This window comes from Schistocerca gregaria, chromosome X (assembly GCF_023897955.1).
Source record: "Schistocerca gregaria isolate iqSchGreg1 chromosome X, iqSchGreg1.2, whole genome shotgun sequence".
NCBI lineage: Eukaryota > Metazoa > Arthropoda > Insecta > Orthoptera > Acrididae > Schistocerca > Schistocerca gregaria.
In genome coordinates, this window is record NC_064931.1 from 427,842,537 (window position 1) to 427,864,145 (window position 21,609).

Here is a 21,609-nt window from a genome sequence, read left to right on the forward strand (position 1 = left end):
AGGAAAAAATCAAGGTAGGTACACAAATTCAGTTATAAGTTACCTTATATTTGTGCACACTAAAACATCCGATGATCTGATCCTTCACTGTACATTACTAAAATGCTCCATTACAGTGATTGCGAAATGTGGTGGCGATTGCATGTTGGTAGTTGAAATTGCAGGTAGAATTGCTCGACTCTGTCGTTTCTTTGTGACGATGACACATACAAATTCCAGAATAGTTCAAGCTATTTATCCATCCATCCGAGGCATTGGAAAGTAGCAGAAAAAGCCTCTCTCGGGACCAGCAAAATATGCAACATTTACATGGCAGTGCACAGTTTGGTAGTTCGTCGCCGACTCGTAGCTCGTCCTCGACTGGTTCTTGTTCCACCTTTTCTACCTAGGCCAACCACAATTTGCGCGCGCTACACAGTTCCGTTCCCGAGGGGAACCAAAACAACTTATACATACAGAATACTAAGAGGATCAGCAGTTTACATAACAGCAACCAAATTCATTAAACAAAACAGAACATTTGCACATATTGACATTTCTACAAAAAAAGTATTCACACAGAAAGTACAATTATATACGGTAAGTTTTGTTCCCTCCAAATGGGACAAAGAATTTAAATGACAGATACACTACATTGCATAGAATCATATCATGACATTGAAGTTCTTACAAAGAAAGAAGTATATAATTCTGTGTTATCTATTCAATTAAAAAACATTTACAGAAGCTTAACGATGTAATATTAAATGAAACAAAAAACCAAAATAAATCATTGGAGTATCAGAGCTATGGTGTTAAAAGCTGTTGCCATAGGTCTACAGGGCTGCGAACGCCTTCTTGGCTGAGATCATTGTTTACTCCTGGGGAGGATGGTTTACCATCAGTCCCGGGTTTTGTTCATTTTCTCCAGAATTTCTGGCCTCATCCGATGGCAGTGACGTTTGCGGAGACTGAGTTTCCAAAGCCAACGTGGCAGTGAATGAGCCCATTCCTGCAAAAACTATCCTGTCACAATGAAAAAGTTCAGACTCCTAAAATCCTTTTGTAGCTAAATAGGCAGTCTTGCAATATCGGTAGTGTGACCTCCCCTTTTCTCTTTGCTGCGTTCCTTTCGGTTATTATTTGGTCATGTAGAAATCGACGGAAGAATAAAGCGAGCCCCAAAACAGACTTTAATTCTTCTTTAATCCGAGGATACGGGCACTTTTTGATAACATTCATCTTCTTGGGGTCGGGCATAATTCCGTTCATCGTAATTGTGTGTCCGAAAAACTTTATTTGATTCTTGGTGAATGTTGACTTCGTCAGATTCACTGTCACTCCGTACTCTCAGAATTTCATTAATACTTTCTCTAACAAATCGAGATGCTCCTCCCACGTCGTAGTCGCGATCAAAAGGTCGTCTACATACAAAGTAACTTTGTCAAGGAGGTCTCATCCTAGTACGGTATCTAATGCGGAAATAAACACTCCTCCGCTGATGTTTAAGCAGAATGGCATAACCGTAAATTGACAGCTTCTCCTAAAAAAGATAAAAGCAGTGTACTTCCGTGATTCTGGTTATATTCTCGTCTGCCAATAGGAGCTCTACATATTCAAGGATGTCATAAAGAGGGCACCATTAAACTTATGAATAAGTTCTTCTAAATTGTCGGGTCATGTTTGTACTGGAATAATAATTTTGTTAATTCCCCTAGCGTAAAAAACTAGTCTTACATCACAATTCGATTTTATGACAGCGAAGAGAGGGCTTGTATATTGAGAACTACAGGGTTTTATTATTGCCCACTCTAACATCTTAGTGATTTCTTTTTTCACTGCCTCTCTCTTAGAACACGGATCAGAGTATGAAATGCGACAAAAGGCTTCATGAGGATGGGTCTGAATATTAAACTCGAACTCTTTGATGATTCCTGGACCTTTACTACATTCTGGTGCTTAATTAGTTTGCAAACATAGTAAGTCTTCCCTCTGGTTTGACGTCAGATATTCGGATTCAAAGACTTTGTCTCCTGTTGGGTTTTGATCTATCTCTTCTTCAGAAGATTCAATGAAATTAATTTCATTTGCTGAATCGCACTCAACACCAATAACCCTTAACTTTATACAACAGTGCTCTGGGACTACGTGGCCTTTCATCATAGGAATTGTCATAGCTTCGCTTACGGAGTTCAAAGTACACGTCCCTTCTTTCAAATTAATAACTGCTCCGGCTCTACACAAAAAATCAAGACCCCAAACACATGCTATATTCGAAACAATCAGGAAAGTATTGTCTATAGTAGCTCCCAGAATTATAATGTCGACTCGTGCCTGTTTTGAGATTCTCTGTGCTTCCGCACCAAATGCGCCGGATACAGTGCATCCAATGACAGGAAACGTCAATACTCTCCCTCCTCTACTGATCTGTTTATAACAATCTTGCATCATTACGCTAATGTTCGCGCCTGTGTCGATCAAGGTTTCAATATCGATACCATTTACTGCTGCTTGCATGATAGCTTGTAAAATTCGTCCACATTTGTTGAAAATATTCGGCACTTCTTCACTCAGCTCTTCCCTTAAATCCAAATCATTGTTATTTCTCAGTACATCTACTGAAAAATGCCGTCTGCGCTCCTTTCCAACGCCAGTCCTCCTAGGAAGGCTTCTGGAGACCGTTTTTAGTTTAACCTTTCGGTGGATGTCTTCGTTGTTGGTTCATGAACTTCCACAATACGAATATTGTGTTCAGTTTTCGTATTGGTTTGTCAATAAGTGGTATCGGTCCTTGTGATGCTGGGGCACTACCTTGCGGATAATCTACCCACGGTTGTATCCTCTCAGGGTGTTCTTCCGGATATCTATCATGTCTGCGTTTACGATTAGACTTTCCCATGTTGACATAATTTACGCGATTACCATTATTCCCATAGGTTTTTTTTGGTATAATAAGCATCGCGTTTATATTAATCTCTTTCATTGTTGGTTTTATGATAGTCATAATGCGTCGTTTGCTTTCCTTCTGTTAGTGTAGGTTTAACATTCCTATCTCTGTTTCGTCATTACAACCGCCACCACTACGATTATTAATACCCGCATCATTATGCTGTGTAATAGAACACTGATTATTATTCCAAATTCTGGCGTCTTCCATAATCAGATCAATAGAATCAACTACACACAAAAACTGTTCCACATCACAGTCAGGTACATTTATCAGTTTTTCGCGAATATGAATTGGCAATCTTTCCTTTAGAATGCGTATTACTCCCCGATGTGAAATGGGCTCGCTCCAGTATCTCGTTTTCTTAATGTATTTTTCGAAATACTGTTTACTGTTACAATATTCGGGTTGGTACACGTCCTTACGCAACCGTTCCTGTTTGCTCTTAGACCAGTATCTTGACAGAAAAAGTTGCTCAAATTCTGCACAAGTACTACAGTTCTTGCTTGCTTCTGAGCCCACAGTGCTGCTTCACCTGTAATTTTGGATACGATGAACTGAAGCTTATCTTGTTCCGACCAACTACGTTGAAAAACACGCTTGAAGTTATTTATTAAAATTTTGGGATGGATGTTGTCCTTTTCTGACGATCTTAAAATTTATCACGTAACGTGCTACCGTAGTTACACTTACTCTCACTACAGTGTCTACTATTTTTCGATTTGTCCATTGAACGGTTATCGTCAGTCAAAACATTTTGTGATGACCTCCGACCTAAATCAGACATTTTAAAATTCGTGTCCCTTTGCCCCTTCGGCAGTTCTTCAATTATCCTTTCATTAATTGCCTGAAATTCATCAGTAAAGAGTTTGTCAAGTTCGTCGTGTTCCGACTGTTTACTTTCGATAAGTTCGGATCGTTTCACTTCGAGAGCGTTATTAAATTTCTCCTCAACCTCCTTATTCTCTACCTCAATCCATTCGTTAAGATCTTTCTCCAAATTTTAAGTTTGTTCTTTTAAATGCTTATCAATACCCTTACACGTATCGTTTCCGAAATCTGTCATTTTTGCGGTCAGATTCTCGATCTGCACAACGGTTTTCAGACAACTGCTTTCGCAACTACTGACTCTGTTTGATAAATCGATATGCCCTTCTGAGATAATATCACATTTACTGTCTACTTCATGTATTTTTCCTTCAATTTCAGAATGCAAATCACTGATATCCATAGATACTTCTGTTACAAATTCTTCTAACTTAGCCGGCCGCTTTGGCCGAGCGCTTCTAGGCGCTTCAGTCCTGAACCGCGGCGCTGCTACGGGCGCAGGATCGAATCCTGCCTCGGGCCTGGAAGTGTGTGATGTCCTTTGGTTAGTTAGGTTTAAGTAGTTCTAAGTTCTAGGGGACTGATGACCTCCGATGTTAAGTCCCACAGTACTTAGAGACATTTGAACCATTTTTTCTTCGAACTTAGCATTTAATTGTTCTTCCCAGTTAAGTTGTAATTTCTCAAATTTCTCACTTAGGGAAGCCATTTCCCTTTTCAATTAACTAACGTTTGTGTTTACGGCCATCAACTAATATCTTGGCGACCCTGTCTGTTATCACGCTGGTGGACATCTGTACTTCACTTGGGCCACCGGCTGTTGCACCTGTCTCCATATCTGTTTCAGTATCATGCACATCACTTTCACCCAAACCTGGTGTTTGTGATTCTATTTCTTTCACATGTGACATTTCATGGTTCTCCTCCCTTATCCTATGCATTCTCTGTCCCATATTTAATTCCTGAAACGCCTCACCCTGAGGCTCAGGTTCTGTTTCCTCATCACTACTCCCTGCATCCGCATTTTCCGTACTCTTATTAAAATCTCTTTTTCTTCGAGTGTGCATTTTCACAAATTAAATCTCCCAACACACAGGTGCTACTGACGTCGCTACGACACACACAAAAGAATACAATAACAAGTTTTGATTCAGTACTCTACTCATACCTCCGAGTCTAGAATTTCTATAGCGAGTACTTTATTCAGTCGGTCCGTGCGAAGTTAAGACGTTGCGGCCAGATGTCTCCTGCGCTGCAATGTACTCAGGCCGACTCGTTGGACGCCAAATGTGACCTCCCCTTCTCTCTTTGCTGCGTTCCTTTCGCTTATCTTTCCTCTTCTTTCTTTCTTCTTCGTACAGCGGCTATATCTCAGGGTTTTCAATGCTGAAATGCAGTGAGAAGGAGGCACATGTGTGTGGTGGTTTACGATATCGTAGTGCTGTGAGGGAGCGTCTTTCGTGCCTCTGGTTTGAGAAGACTGATGACTGAAGTACGAATATTTCTCAAAAGAAAAACAGATATGTGCTCTCTTTTCTTTTCAAACTATAAATAGTAGCGTAGTATTATCTAGCGTTCTCCTAAACTGAATCATCGCGGCACCGTTGATGAAGTTTCAATCTCGAAAGATGTTTGTTAATACCAATTAGCTGAAATAAAAAAACTCATTCAATCCAAAAGTCACTCACAGTTACAGTAATTAGTTTCTGATGTGTATGTAGTGGTCATTGATACTTAAAAGATAGTTTCAGCAATTCTATCACTGTCCGTTTATGAGTTGCTAACCAACGTATCAACAAGCTGACTATGCAATGATTAATATTTGTAGTGTCCCGACAGTAAATCGCTTCTCGCTTGCTTTAAGCGTTAAGACGATTACTATGCCACTCATATAAGTCTTTGATAGTTATTATCAAGCTAATGTCCGTAAATTGCGGTTAATGTTACTGAATTCTACACGAGACGATAACGCCCGATATCCAGCCGCGTAGCTTAAATTCCGCGCCGATATTTGAGAATTCGCGCGCGATTTGTTTGCACCAAAATCAGGCCGTGGCTTCCTAGAATAATTTTTAATTCGACTCCGGGTTATAATTAACAATTCTATGCCTATTCATGAAAGTTACAGAAGATCCGCACTCGACGACTACTTGATCGCGCACTCGAGCAACACGGATACTTTTTTTTTTCTTTTTTACAAAGAGAAAACATATCATGCATAATGGAACAAGGTGATTGGCAATGTCAAAACATATTTATATCTATCTCATTAAAACTCAACACCTGTTAAATTTTTTACATAATTAAATTCTTTACTCTGCAAATAATCAATAAAATTTACAAATGAATTAAATGTATAAAAAAATCTCAAGTTGATATGACGTCATGTCTTGTCATGACTTGTTTCGACTCCCCTACACTCTCGTGACGCAAAGTAGATCCTACTATATTGGACATACTCATGTAATGCTACAGTAGGCTTTCCAAAACCAGTGAGATATGTCATATGGGCCTAAGTGCTCGGCATAATAGGTTTTGGCAGTGCCAACCAAAGTTTCGCCGAGAGGTTGAGATTTATGGGAGATGTCAGGCGGGATACTCACGACTATAACATAGTTCTCCCTCGCACGTTCATGTTGTGCCCGACGGCAGTTAGTAACACAAGAGGCTCATTTGACGGATGTGCCTTAAAATGAAATGATCAAACCACACAGTGAGGAGCTCCGTTTTTCCGCCGCCCGGAGTGGCCGTGCAGTTCTAGGCGCTATAGTCTGGAACCACGCGACTGCTGCGGTACCAGGTTAGAATACTGCCTCGGGCATGCAGGTGTGTGATGTCTTTCGATTAGTTAGGTTTAAGTAGTTCTTAGTTTAGGGGACTGATAACCTCAGATGTTAAGTCCCATAGTGTTCAGAACCATTTCAACAATTTTTTTGCTCTCAAATGAGTCCACATAGGTTTGTGGCTTGAAAGATTATTTTTGTGTCGTATAAGAAAAAGATCAAACAAAGCTCTATATGTAGCATCTGAAGTAAGACGATGATGAATTTTTTTTCTGCTAAGCCAGTCTCTTGATATTTAGTCTGGTAAGTACACAGGAGCGAGTATCCATTTCAAAAATAGACGTACCAACTGTTCATGAATAGTGTCAGGTAGTACAGCCTTACGTTTAGCTTTTGAAGAAACACGTTCTTCAGGAGACATATCACTATGCACAAGTCTTTTGTCCGAGGTACACTGAACGCTTTTACTGGTCTTCGTAACCCCATGTGCTTTTCTCTTAAGGCTGTTAAGACCTTAACCATGTTTACAGCATGCCTTTTCTTCACAATAGCCTTTGACTCCCTGTCATTTTGCTTCTGTGGCATCTAAAATGAGTTGAAAAAAAAAGTAATTTTATTATTTGGGTACTGTGGAAACGTTTCCTCAATACCAAATTATGTACACTTCCGCTTTACCCAAACATTGTTACTTTAAATTTCATTAGAGTACATAAATAAATTATTAATTTAATTTTGATAGAAGACGTTAATAATCTTCTATGAAACTCCCTTTATAAGCTACTTGACGTAAATAAAGGCAACTACAAGACAGGTATGCAATTTTAATTTCAAAACGTACCTCTAAAAATGTTTAGAAAATCAGCGAACGTAACTTGAATCACTGTCAACTGACTGCCAGCCCTCTATTGTGACAAATCGGACACTTACTAGATGTTATAAAATGAGCCGACCATAGTTGTAGATAACTGAGTGATAAGTAAAGTGGCAATAATACACAACAATTAATCCTTCATGTTAGTAAAAACATATGTGTTTTGAATGGTAATACTCTGTAATACCAGTGATTATTAAGAGCTAATATGTAATAGTTAAACAATTGTGATTTTTTATTATAATGAATTATTTTCAATGTAACTTGAAAATAATAAGAAACCTCTTGAACTTGTTGTAGGTATCCAGTCACATAGCGTCAAGATGCTTCGTAACTCGCCTGGTTCATTGTTTTTGCTGCCTTAAACCTCATGATGACTAGAATGGGATCGACAAACAGCTTTAACATCTGTGAAGGTAAACTGCAATTTCATTAAAGTGTGAATGATTTGTTAGTTATCACCTTTCTCATACAACTAATACTCCAATTCTATAGTTAACAGTTATCAGATTTGTTAGATATGCCCCTACTTTTAAGACGGTGTCGGAAATTTCTTTTCGTTTCAGTGGAAATCACCTTGCAGTAAAGCATGAAAAGTGTCACAGAAGCACAGTCACTGTAAATGGTTGTTCAAACCCCTGAGAAATGTAGAATGCAAATTCAGAATTGTTGAGGGTTTTGCGGCCACCTGTTGAAATATTGTCTGTTGGCTTCTATCTCGGATTCCCGGCCAACATTTGTTTGATAACTCTTCTGACGTTTCTCCAGCAAGAGTGGCTGGCAATGCCAAAGCTCCACCCTCCATTGCTGGTGGTACACTGAAGTCGAGGTCGCTGACGCAGTTTATATGTAGCTGGTGCGCCAACGTCCAAGGGCTTTTCTGTGGTCATGAGATCTGCAGTTCTCTTCTTGCTACCTGCAACGGTCGTTCCCTGCGGCACGGGAATCAGTTCGCCACGAGGCTTTCTTCTTTCTTGCTGAAGCTATTGTCATGGTCGTGTATTTCTATAGCGTCTCTTAACAAGCGGTTGCAGTAGACCTTCTCTATAGCAAGATCTTCCGTGTCGGTGAATTTCACTATGTTGTCGGTCTCACACAGCGCGTGCTCCGCCACGGCCTATTTCTCTACCTGCTCCAACCTGCAATGCCGCTTATGTTCGGTGATCCTGAAGTTGATTGACCGTCCATTCATACCAACGTAGACGTTCCCACACGTATGTCGTATACATATATTCCCGACGTTGTAAGTGCGTCCCTTTTCTCCTTTGCCGATCTGAGACACACTTTGGACTTCTATGCCTATTTATAAATAGCCTTTACGCCGTGTTTGCGCAACATATGGCCGATTCTGTCCTTCACTCTCGGAATGCATGGCAGAAAGGCCGTTCCCCGGGACTTCTTTTTCCGATGTGTAATTCCGAAAAACTTCTTATGTAACTGGTGGCGCACCCGTTGCTCTTCAGGACTCTTTCCAAGTGTTGCATCTCGCTTCTGCTGCGCTGCCGATCCATGTTCTTCTTGCTCGCGCTACAGACGTGTTGATATTGTCTCTTTCCTTGGTCGGATGGTGATTTGATACTTTGTGCAGATATCGGTCCATGTGTGTCTGTTTTCGGTAAACCTTGTGTTCCAGTTTTTCATTATCCCTCGTAACCAGCACATCTATAAGGTGTAGCTGTTGGGTTTTTCTGTCTCCATCGTAAATTTGATGTTGGCATGGAGACTGCTCGTGTGTCTTACGAAGTCACCGTGCTGCTCCTCACCATGGCTCCACTCAGCTAAGGTATCGTCGACGTAACTGTACCACACATTAAGTTTACGAGGTGCCAAGTCCAGCGTCTATGCTTCGAAATGTTCCATGAGAAAGTTGCCCACAAATTGACTGAATAGACTACTCATAGCGACATCTTCCAGCTGTTCGTAGAAATTGCCATTCCACATTAAATAGCTCTTGGCGAGACATGCATGAAAGAACTTGGTGTCATTTTGCTGGAAAATGGATCCTATATACCGATATTTGGTAAATAAAGGAAAACCATCAAAGCTGACGAGGGTGGCATTTGGTCCAAGTTTTAGTTTATCCACCTCCTCAATGAGATGTCTTGATTCCTTTATGTTTGTGTCAGTCTTTCCTACTTGCGGCTGGAGGAAAGAGGTCAATTGTTTCGCCAGTTTATACGTCAGTAAGCCAGGAGTGCTTACAACTGTTCTTAATGGAATATTATTCTTATCGATCTTTGGTAATCCATACAGCGGTGGTGGTAGGGCTTCTGTGTTGCGCAGGTTCTTCTGTAGGTCCGCCGAGAGAGAAGACACCTCGATTAGCTAATTCGTATTCCATGCAATCCTCTGCGTCGGATGTGGCTTTAGTTTTCGGTACCTCGTCGGATATAATAGGTCCCGGATCTCCTGCTCATATTCTTCGATCTTCATTACGACATTATCGGCAGGAAGTACAAATATACTCTTGTCGGCGTTAAGGCTTTTGACAGCTTGTAACCCTTCTTTGTTCAGGTCGCAAGCTGGTGGTTTTGCTCCGAGCAGTATCCTAGTGGTTTCAGCTCTTTTGCAACGGAGGTTCCGAATGGCCGTTTCAGTATTAGCGATGATATCCTCCATAAGTGTAGTTCTAGGGGTGACCATGAAACTGCCGGCCGGAGTGGCCGTGCGGTTCTAGGCGCTACAGTCTGGAACCGAGAGACCGCTACGGTCGCAGGTTCGAATCCTGCCTCGGCCATGGATGTGTGTGATGTCCTTAGGTTAGTTAGGGTTAATTAGTTCTAAGTTCTAGGCGACTGATGACCTCAGAATTTAAGTCGCATAATGCTCAGAGCTATTTTGATCATGAAACTCCCTTCTTTTTGAAGGACAGACTGTTCCTCTTTGGTCAATTGTCGTTGGGTGAGGTTGACCATGGTTCGTGGCATGTCGGGAGTCTCAGTGTCAATCTGTTTCCGGTATCTTGCAAACATTTTCTTCTGGTGCTCAGTGCAGCGCTCGATTTCGTTCTGCATGCTCCTGTTAGTGGTTCTGTTGACATTGTCCCAATCGCGTCAGTGCATGCTGCTACTTAGTTAATAGGAAATATCAAAAAGTTCCCCATCCGCTCTTGCCGACGATCTTCGTGTTGCACGAATTCGCTCACGAAGAAAAGCTCGTCCCATTCTGCCGTAGATACGATGTGCTTAGGCGGTGTTGCTGTGGCGCTTCCATTTCAGGGACTTTGGTGTGCCTCCATCATCCCGTCACAGTGACAGAAAGGCGAGAGACTTAGTCCAGTTGTGACCAACTTCTTCATGGAACATTTCGAAACACGGGCGCTGGGTTTGGCACCTCGTAAGCCTAGGGTGTGGTACAGATACGTCGACGGTACCTTTGTTGTGTGGAGCCTTGGCGAGGAACAGCTCGGTGTCTTCCTAAGACACGTCAATAGTTTCCACGCAAATACATAATTTGCCATGGAGATGGGTAAACGGCAACAGCTACCCTTACTAGATTTGCTGGTCACGAGGGATGGTGAAAAACTGAGGGACAGCATACATCGAAAACCGGTACACAAGGACCGACATCTGTACAAGCTATCAAATCACCACCCGAGGCGTAAACAAGGCAAGATTAACACGCCTGAAACGCGTTCAAGACGAATTTGAGGTCGCAGCACCTCAGACGTTAGAAGCAACACCTGAAACGAGGTCTGAAGAGCAATGAGTACGCCACCAGTTATATAAGAAGTGTCGGGTACTACCTTTCTGCCATACATTTCGAGAATGACGGACAGAGTCGGCCGTATGTTGCTCAAACACGGCCTAGAGGCTATTTACAAACAGACAAAGAAGACCAAATAGTGTCGAGAATATATCGCGTACCGTGAACATATTTATATGTTGGAACGACTGGACAGGATCACACAACGTAAGTAGCACTGTAGGTTGTGGCAGATAGAGAAATAGGCCTTGGCGGAGCACGCGCTACGTCACATCAACCACATCAGTGAAATCCTTGCTGTACAAAAGATGTATTACAATCGTGGATGAAGTTTTAGAGTGAAACACTTAAAAAGATCAACATTAGTTAACATACATACTACATCAGTGAATGCTAAATGCTACTTTATATGGCTTAATTAAACCACACGCAGTTAAAAATAATAAGGCATTGTGCACGGGACGGTTATTAGCTGATCGCATAGCATAACGTGCAGTGCGCTAGCTTGCGAGCTAGGAAGGCGAGTCAGGCCCAGATTGAGTCCGCGCTGCCAATTAACGACCACGACTAGCGCACCAGCCAGTCAATGTGTGGTTTTTATGCAGTTTCCTGAATAGGACCGTTGTGGGATGGTCCCCAAATTTCACCTCATAAAATATGATACATAACATTACGTACCCACATATGGTGAAAGATGCGAACACGTATTGCAGCATGAAACACGGGCTAACATGATCGTTTTGGTGGCCCAATCGTTATTATGTTGGGAAGCATAATAATAATGGTCGTAATGAACTCCAAATCTTTGAACACGGTACACTCAACAGTCAATGCTATTGTGAAACTGTAGTCCCCCCCTACCACCTCTTCCCCTCGTGCGTCTTTTTATGGGTGCATTTGGCCGTAATTTAGTTTTTGTGGATGACAATACGCGGCCGCATCGAACAGCGCAGGTGGAGGAGCTCTTGGACGAAAGGCTGTTCGGCGGAGTGTTCCTTGTACAACTACAAGCCATTTACTTCGCTGTTCCACTCGCAGGGACAAGCGAATGCCTATATGCCGTAGCAGCCCTAATTTATCTTTCTGATCTTCGTGGTCCTTACGCGAAATACACGTTGGTAGCAACAAAATCGTTCTGCATTCAGCTTCAAATACGGACTCTCTAAATTTTCTGAATAGCTTTCCTTTGAAAGAACGTTGTCTTCCCTTCAGGCATTCCCATTTGAGATCCCGAAGCATCTCCATAATACTTGCGTGTTCTTCTAACCTACTGGTTGGTTGGTTTGTAGAGAAAGGGACTAAACTACAGGGTCCTCGGTCCCAAACCTACTGGCAGCCCGCCTCTAAATTTCTTCGACGTCTTCCTTTAATCCGATCTGGTGGCAATCCTAAGCATGAGAGCTATACTCAAGAACATGTCGCACTAGTGTTCTATACGCGGCCTCATCTACAAATGAACCACACTTTCCTAAAATTCTCCCAATAAGCCGAAGTCGACCATTCGCCTTCCTTATTACAATCCTTACACGCTAGTTGCATTCCACATTGCCTTGCAACGTTACGCCTAGATATTTAATCGACGTGACTGTGTCAAGCACGACACTAATAATGTTGTATTTGAAAATTACGGGTTTGGTTTCCATACTCACCTGCATTAACTTACATTTTTCTACATTTAGAGCTAGCTGACACTCATTAAAGCAAACAGAAATTTCGTTTAAGCCATCTAGCAACCGCCTACAGTCCCTCAACGACAATCTCTTCCAGTACACCACAGCATCATCAGCAAACAGCTCCTCACCCTGTCCGTCATGTCATTTATGTATATAGAGAATAATCGTGGTCTTGCCACACTTCCCTGGGGCACTTCTGACGATACCCTCGTCTCTGATGACTGATGACTATATCTTATATCAGTGCTCAAGTACCTGTCAGCTCATCACAACAGTATCTCAATTTCTCACTTATATTGTATCCTAGCTGTGACTCTACATAAAACAAAAATACTCCGCCTGTCGAACGAGCTACTCTGTACTCTGTCGAGAGATCAACGACATGTTGCATTCTTCTGTCAGCCTAATACCATTTGACTAAAAAAAAAATTAACGAGTGTAGCCGGTTTCCCTATCAAACACTACAGTAATTTCTTCCATTTTTTCTCGGTTAGGCTCGTTTCTCGTCCGTTTCTCAATTAATCATGCGACGCTCATTTTCCCCACTTGCTCTTTCTTTCCCTCTCTCATTCCTTCTTTCTTACACATAGCGGTGACCTTCAAAGCTCAAATCTACCAGCATGTAATTTGTCTTTGTTGTTATACCTTTTAAGAAAGAATTCAAACTAGTGTTCCAGCTATAGCTAATACTACTGTTTCTACTGTTTATGTCATGGTTATTTCTGAATGTTGGAGTATATATTAGATGTGAGACCTTGTATAACATGCTTGTCATAAAGTATGTAATGCGAAATATGTAGAATTGTAGGTTAGATCTAAATAAGATCTGCGGGCTCTAATCTTACCAGTAAATAAATTAATAAAAAAGTAGTAGATGTTCCAGTTACTACAATGACTGAATCTTTTGATTTGCCTAAGTAAAAAAAATTATTTTTCAGGACCAACTGCCAGTGACATCAACCAGAGAATGATGGTTTCATCAAGTTCCAGTTCCACGGACTAATTTTCTAACATCACGGTGTTCGTTCTAAAGCAATTCGACCTTTAAAAAGAAGTAGATTTTGAAACCACAAACAATAAATTCCAAATAACAGTGTGAAACATTATTAGAGTGTGTGGGGACTTTGTGTTGTATGAATTTTTCCAGAAATGAGACTTGTGACAGACAGATATGTAAAGGCCTATAATTTGTTAAAAAATAGTTTTTCTTCAAAAAATTTCTAGAAAGACACAAGAACACGCTTTGAAGACTAGATCACATGCACATTTGTGCAAATATTCAATTAATGAATGCCTGTTTCAGTTATCTAAATGGTTGAAGCTAAATGATCAAGACGAAACAAACACTAGAGGAAGGTTTTTTGACAATAGTTTCATCTCAATCTTCACAATACAGTGAAGCAGTAAAGTAAGGTACAAAATTTTTGACTAATTTTTCTTATTGTCGTAATATTCTAATAAGAGCTTCATGTGCTTTTAATTGACCTTGGTTCAGATTGTGAACAAATAATTTTATGGAGGTATCTATGCAGTTACAATTACATGAAAGGTAGCTTTTTCCATACATATTTCGCTTCTATTATTTATGAAACACCATCATTGGCCTGTAATACACTTTAGATTCTACATATATAATAAAAGCGTTATGTAGTAGTTACAAATATTGTTCTATGTTACCTTCTCTCATGTTTTTCTCATGCTTTTTCAGAATAGAAACAACTTTTGTAGCACAAATTTTGTGACGTTATATTACCGTTTGGTACTATTTATTATTTCCAGTGTTGCTAGTTCATGTGTGTCGTCCTGAGCATGCGTTCATTCGGCGTCCATACTTCAGTTGGCCGATTTCCGCCGTTTTTTCCCCCACATTTATTACAACACTTCACTTTTACTTTTCACTGTGTGTTATGTATGTGTGTTTTGAGTGTGCAGTGTTGCCAGCTGCAACTGTGTGTGTGTTTTTCTACTTTTTGTTTTGTGTGTGTGCGTGTGTGTGTATCTGTGTGTGTGTTTTGTTATGTGTGAGTATGTCATTCCTTTTGAAAGCGTTCTTTTTTAATGCGTGAGTCTTCATGTGAGTGGATATTTATGTGGTTGGATATTTATGTGGGTATGCATGTGTGTGTGTGTGTGTGTGTGTGTGTGTGTGTGTGTGTGTGTGTGTGTGGGTGTGTGTGTGTGTGCGTGTGTGTGTTTGAGAGAGAGAGAAAGAAAGAGAGAGAGAGAGAGAGAGAGAGAGAGAGAGAGAGAGAGAGAGACGGAGAGGAAAATTAACTAATTATTTATTCTTGTTACATTTAACACTTCCATTTGCTATTGTTTTAGTGACTAACATGATAAGTGAGTAATTGCTTACACTCATTTGGTCATTAACTACTTGCTATTTAATTGCAAAGGTCTCTGTATATGAAAATTTTCCTGTAGTGTCTGGAATTTTTTTTCTTTTTATAATTGTTCACTCTAATAATTTTCATGTCCTGTTCCATGTTGGATAGTTAGTGTATATGTTTTATCAGCTGAGCTTCAAAGGTAGAATGGCTGTTATTATACTTCATGCTTCTTATATGTTCTTTATACTGAGATTTGCAAAACCTACCTTTCGTTGTGAGATATAATTACTCACATTTTTGGTATTCTAACTGATATATACCTGATCCTTGGTATTTTTCTAATTTGTCTCTTGCTGTGTGCAACTATGACTGGATTGTGTTTCTTGACTTGTAAGCAATTTGTAATCCCTGTTTCGTTGGATGTTTACTATTCTGTGTGTTGATTTGTGTTTGAATGTAAAGCTGTACCATTTCTTTCTGTTAGTCGTGTGATTAGTGTTGCTGTTTCGTGTTTGTGTATGCTGTAATGTCTGTCGGGTTCTGTGGTATTTGTGTTCCCTGACTGTTTTCACTTTTCTTTAGTTGTATGATGGTTTTTTTTTGTTAAGTCTATGTACCAAATGGGTGTTGTAGCCATTGCTTGTGGCTGTGTGTTGTATTGCTAGTAATTCGTTCTCGTAGTTTTCTTTCCTGAGTGAGATATTATTTAGTTGGCGTAACATATGTCACAAGAGTGGTGCTTTTTCTTTTTATGGGTGGTTGGATGTATCATGTTTAATTCTCTGTCTGATTTTCATACTTCCACCATCCTAAATGTTCTGTATACCTAGTTTTGAAATTCCTGCTTGTCATCATCAGATATTCTGATTCACGTTCTTGGCATTCTAATTGGTACATATCTGCTCCATGGTATTTAATCTGATTTGACTCTCGTTGGTTGTAAATGTGACTGGAGTGTATTTTTGGGTCTGTAAGCAGTATGTAATCTCTGTATCTTTCCGTATTTCCTATTCTGTGTATTGATTTATGTTTGTATATTTAACTATCCCATTTGTTTCTGTTAGTCATGTCATGAGTGTCACTGTTTCGTGTTTCTGTGTATGCTGTAGTGTATGTAGGGTTCCATGGTGTTGCTTTCATCTTTCCTTAGCTGTTTTTCTTTTGTGGTTGAGCCTTTGTACAATGTGGATGTTGTAATCATTGTTTTTGGTTATGAGCTTATAGTTTGTAATCCATTTTCATAGTTTTCTTTGCTGAGTGTGACACAGGAAAGCTAATTTTTACTTTTATGTGTGGTTGGATGCAGCATATTGCATAGCTGTTACCACGCTTCCATCTTCTTATATATTTTGTATACTTAGTTTTGAAATTCCTGCCTGTCATCGCCAGATATACTGATTCATGTTCTTGGTATTCTAACTGGTATATACCTATTCCTTGGTAGATTATTTATCTGGGTTGTCTCTTCTTGTTTTGTAAATGTGACTGGAGAGTGTCTCTTAATCTTTATTTTATGTTTAATCTTCAGTTGTTTATCTTCTATGCTTTTTGTGTGTTGATTTGTGTTTGTATGTCAAATTACACAATTTTTTGTGAATCATGTTATAAGTGTCACTATCTGATGTTTTCGTGTTGGCTGTAGGGTCTGTCGGGTTCTGTGGTGTTGGTATTTCTCTGATTGTTTTCACATTTCTTTACCTGTTTTTTGCTTTTGTGATTGAGTCTTTGCACTATGTGGGTGTTATAATAATTGTTTGTGGCTATGAGTTTATTGTTTGTAAGTATTTTTCATAGTTTTTGCTGCTGAATGTGATAGTATTTAGTTGTGTAAGGTGCTAAAAGACTACTAATTTTAGATTTTAATGGTGGATTGGTGTAGGATGTATTATTGTCTATCTATTTTTTTTCTCCCAGCATCTCATACGTTCTGTACACCTAGTTTTATAAATCCTGCCAATCATCATCAGATATACTCATTCACATTCTTGGTTTTCTGACTAGTATATACCTGTCCTTGGTATCTACGTGTTTTGTCTCTTGTTGTTTGCGAATGTGACTGGAGCGTGCATCTTAATCTGTAAGGAACTGAACGACATCTTCTTTTCAGTCATGTAATAAGTGTTACTGTTTTGTGTTTCTGTGTGTACTGCAATATCTGTGGGTTCTGTGGTGTTGGTATTCTCCTATTGTTTTCATCTCACTTCAGTTGTGTTTTTGTTTTGTGGTTGAGTATTTGTGCTATGTGCATGTTATAATTAATTTTTGTCCATGTGATTTGTACTGTTTTGTAAAAAATTTTCATATTTCTCTTTGCTCAATGTAATATTATTTAGTCTGTGTAACATGCATCACAATATCGCTAATTTTTAAAGTTATGGGCGGGATTATGTAGCAAATATAACTGTATGTCTGTATTCATACTTGCAGCTTTTTGTATGTTCTTTGTACCTAGTTTTGAAGTTACTGCCTGTCATTGTCAGCTGTACTGATTCAGGCTTTTGGCATTTGAACTGGTATGTGCCTGCTCCTTTTGACTTATCTGAGTTGGCTCTTGTTGTTTGTTCAAATGTGGCTGGGGTTTGTTTCTTGATCTGTATTCTATGTGTAATATTTAGTTCATTAGCATATATGCTGTTGACTTTTGCTTGTATTTTAAATTATACCATTTTTTGTTAGTCATAACATAAGTGTTACTGTTTGGTGTTTCTGTGTGCGCTGTAGCGTCTGTCGGGTTCTGTGGTGTTGGTATTTCTCTGATTGTTTTCACCTTTCTTTACCTATTTTTGGCTTTTTTGATTAAGTCTTTGTACTATGTGGGTGTTATAATAATTGTTTGTGGCTATCAGTTTATTGTTCATAAGTCTTTTCCATAGTTTCTGTTGCTGAATGTGATAGTATTTAGTTGTGTTACATGCTATAGGTCCGCTTGTTTTAGATTTCGTTCATGGTTTGGTGTAGGATGTATTATTGTCTGTCTGTTTTCTTTCTTCTAGCATCTCATATGTTCTGTGTACCTAGTTTTAGAAATCCTGCCCATCATCATCAGATATACTCATTCACATACTTGGTTTTCTGACTGGTATATACCTGCTCCTTGATATTCATGTGCTTTGTCTCTTGTTGTTTGCAAATGTGGCTGGAGCGAGCCTCTTGATCTGTAACAATGTTCAGTCCCTGCTGTAATATATTTGTTATTCTGTGTTGATTTGTGTTTGTGTGTTAAAGTAAACAATTTCTTTGTTTCGGCTGTGTAATAAGTGTTATTGTCTTGTGTTTCTGTGTGTGTTGTAACATCTGTCGGTTCTATGGTGTTGGTATTATCTCACTGTTTCCATCTTTCTTTAGTTGTGTTTTGCTTTTGTGGTTGAGTATTTGTTCCATGTGGGTGTTATAATCATTTTTGTGCCTATGAGTTGTAATGTTTGTAATTAATTTTCATAGTTATCTTTGCTTAGTGTAATATTATTTAGTCTGTGTATCATGTGTCACAGTCACTAATTTTTAATTTTATGGGTTGTTTTATGTAGCAAATATAATTGTATGGGTGTTTTTTGTACTTGTAGCTTCTTGCATGTTCTGTATACTTAGTTTTGAAATTCCTGCCTGTCATCATCAGATATACTGATTGAGGTTCTTGACATTGGAACTGGTGTATATCTGCTCCTTGGTATTTATGTGGTTTGTCTCTTCTTGTTTGCAAATGTGATTGGAGTGTGCTTCTTGATCTGTAAGCAATTTGCAACCATGGTTCTTTAGTATATTTGTTATTCTGTGTTGCTTTGTGCTTGTATGTTAAAGTGAAACATTTCATTGTGTTTGTCACGTAATAAGTGTTACTGTTTTGTGTTTTTGTGCATGCTGTAATACCTTTGGGTTCTGTGGTGCTGGTATTCTCCCATTGTTTTGTATGTTGACTTTAGATTCCGTTAGTGGTTTTGCGTAGGAAGTATCTTTCTTTAGTTGTGTTTTGCTTTTGTGGTTGACTATTTGTGCTATGTGGGTATTATAATCAATGTTTGTGTCTATGTCCTGTATTGTTTTCAATTATTTTTCATAGTTATCTTTGCTGAATGTAGTATTATTTAGTCTGTGTAACATGTATAACAGTATCGTTAATTTTTAATATTGTGGGTGGGTTTTTGTGTGTCATATCATGAGTGCTACTGTTTTCTGTTTCTGCATGTGCTGTAGTTTCTGTGCTGTTCTGTGGTGTTTATGTTATCCAACTTTTTTTCATTTTTCTTTAGTTGTGTTTTGATTTTGTCGTTGAATTTTTGTACTAAGTAGGTGTTACACTAAGTGTTTGTGTCTATGAGTTGTATTGTTTATAATTGTGTTTCACCATTTTGTTTGCAGAGTGTGAAATTATTTAGTCCATGTAACGTTTGTCATATGGCAGTTAATTTTTGATTTTGTGAGTTGCTTCATGTAGCATGTATAATTTTATATGTGGGTGTTGGCTTCCTGAAGTTATGTGTATAGTTGTGTCTCTTTATTTTTAGACTGAAGAGATGTATTTGCTCTTTTTCATTCTTTTTCCATCGTGAACTGAATATATGTACTTTCTATATTTTTGTGAAGTTTATCTATTTTCTCTGTTGCTGCTTCTACCATATAGATTATGTCATCCATATATCCAAACCAGTGAACAATTTTGTGTCCTTTCCCTGTGATGACTGTATCGGATTTTGTGTTGTCTATGTGGTTGATGAGTATGTTTACAATGTACCTGATACTGACAACCCATTTACATTGCATCTCTTTCTAAGTAAATTTCCTTTTCAAATCATAAGTAATTTTGGGATGTGACCGCTTCAAGGGCTTTGGCTATTTCACTAATGTTGTCTACAGGTATTTTTTTGTATGTCAGCCGGTTTTCTTCAAGTAGTTTTATTGTGTTTGTGATAGATGTCGAGGTGTACATGTTCTCTGTGTTTAAGAGAGATAGTGCTGCTTCTTGTAGAATGCGCGAGTCCTTTATTCATGTTATGAATTCATTTGTGTTTTCCAATGTTCTGCTGTCCTTCATTTCATAGTGTTGCATTATGTGTTCTTTAATGTTTTTTGCCACATGGTATGACGGTACTTTCATGAAATTAGCAACCAACCTCACCAGAATAAGGTATTAGTGAACCTTGGGTTGTCTTTGAAGTGTTGACGTTTTTGGATTCTTCTCTACCATGTACTGTTTTTGTTTATCTGTGATTATGCGTTTGGTGACATTGAGGTTGTTTTTTGTGAATGCATAAAAACATGCTGTTGGGTCAAATTTCAGTCTCGTCATATTGATAAAGGAGATGAAATCCTTGTTTTATCCATATATTGTTCTTTACTGGTAGGTGCTATGCTATTCCCTTTATCAGCTCTTCTGCCTATGATGTTATTAGAGTGTAATTATGCATCTAATGTCTTATTGGTGTTGTTTCCTGTTTTGCTCTTTCTTTGCCACTGTGGTTACGTTTTATTATTTCTTCCTTCAATAGTTCTCGTGTTAGCCCAATGTTTGCAGTGTTATTTCCTTGTTTCTGTTCCTCAGTGAGGATGGTTTCAGTTTTCTACCATCATATCTTTTATACCGGTATTTGTGCTGATGATGTGTTTGAGCTCTTTCTCTAATAGCTGTGTTTCTTTCTCTGTTAGTCCTCTCTCTGTGAGATTTATTATTTTTGGGAATTTGTGGTGGTGAGTATGTTGCACTTTGTTCTGGTTTTTTCTGGGTATTTTTGGTAGTGAATTTGCCTATGTTTCGTTTGTATTTGTTCAGTTTACATTGGAACGCTCTTGCTGTAATGTGTTAAATTTTCTGTATTACGTTGATCATCACCACTGGGTTGCTGATTAAGCTAACCCAAGGTTGTCAGTTGGCAACACTACTACTATAAGCAGACAACTGTTGAATACACAATGAAAAATGCTAGTGAAGTGATGCAATAAATGAGGTCGAGAAAAGCTAGGAAACGGCCATCTGGGGTATAGGGACCGAATGAACACATCCCCAGGACCACACACATGGACTAGCAACGTTGGAAATCGTAAGTAACCACAAAAAATAATTTAACTTCACAAAATGTATGCTACAAAAGTTGTCTCTAACGTGAAAAACGAAAGAAAAACATGATAATACGTATCATAGTGATATATATATATATATATATATATATATATATATATATATATATATATATATATATATATCGTGAAATGCCTCGACGAATTTTGAAGGAACTAAGAGAGAGCGGAAAACGAAAAAAAAACAGGAAAAGAAATTTATTTTCAGAAGCTCTGTAAGAAACATTCACTTTTGAGTGCTTTTTTTTATCAACACAACATCAGTTGCTAGAAAACCAAGTGAACGTTAAAGATTGTCTGTCAAGAGATAGGAATCACAGGTAGTTACATACCATAAACTACTCTTTCATATCTGGTGATGATACAGTCCACTTCAAATTCATTCCATTACATAATCACACTCTGGTAGTAGCTACAGAAAAAT

At 38.9% G+C, this 21,609-nt stretch overlaps 1 protein-coding gene across 1 annotated transcript in view; it reads left to right on the top strand.

The window, feature by feature from the left end:
* The window catches only part of LOC126299328 (uncharacterized), a 95,252-nt gene extending 80,920 nt beyond the window's left edge, over window positions 1-14,332 (top strand). Inside the window, exons 6-7 of the mRNA XM_049991157.1 lie at window positions 7,709-7,824; window positions 13,725-14,332. Coding sequence (XP_049847114.1) covers window positions 7,709-7,789 — 81 coding nt within the window. The 3' untranslated portion in view covers window positions 7,790-7,824; window positions 13,725-14,332. The remainder of the gene's footprint in view (window positions 1-7,708; window positions 7,825-13,724) is intronic.
* Window positions 14,333-21,609: the final 7,277 nt, after the last annotated feature.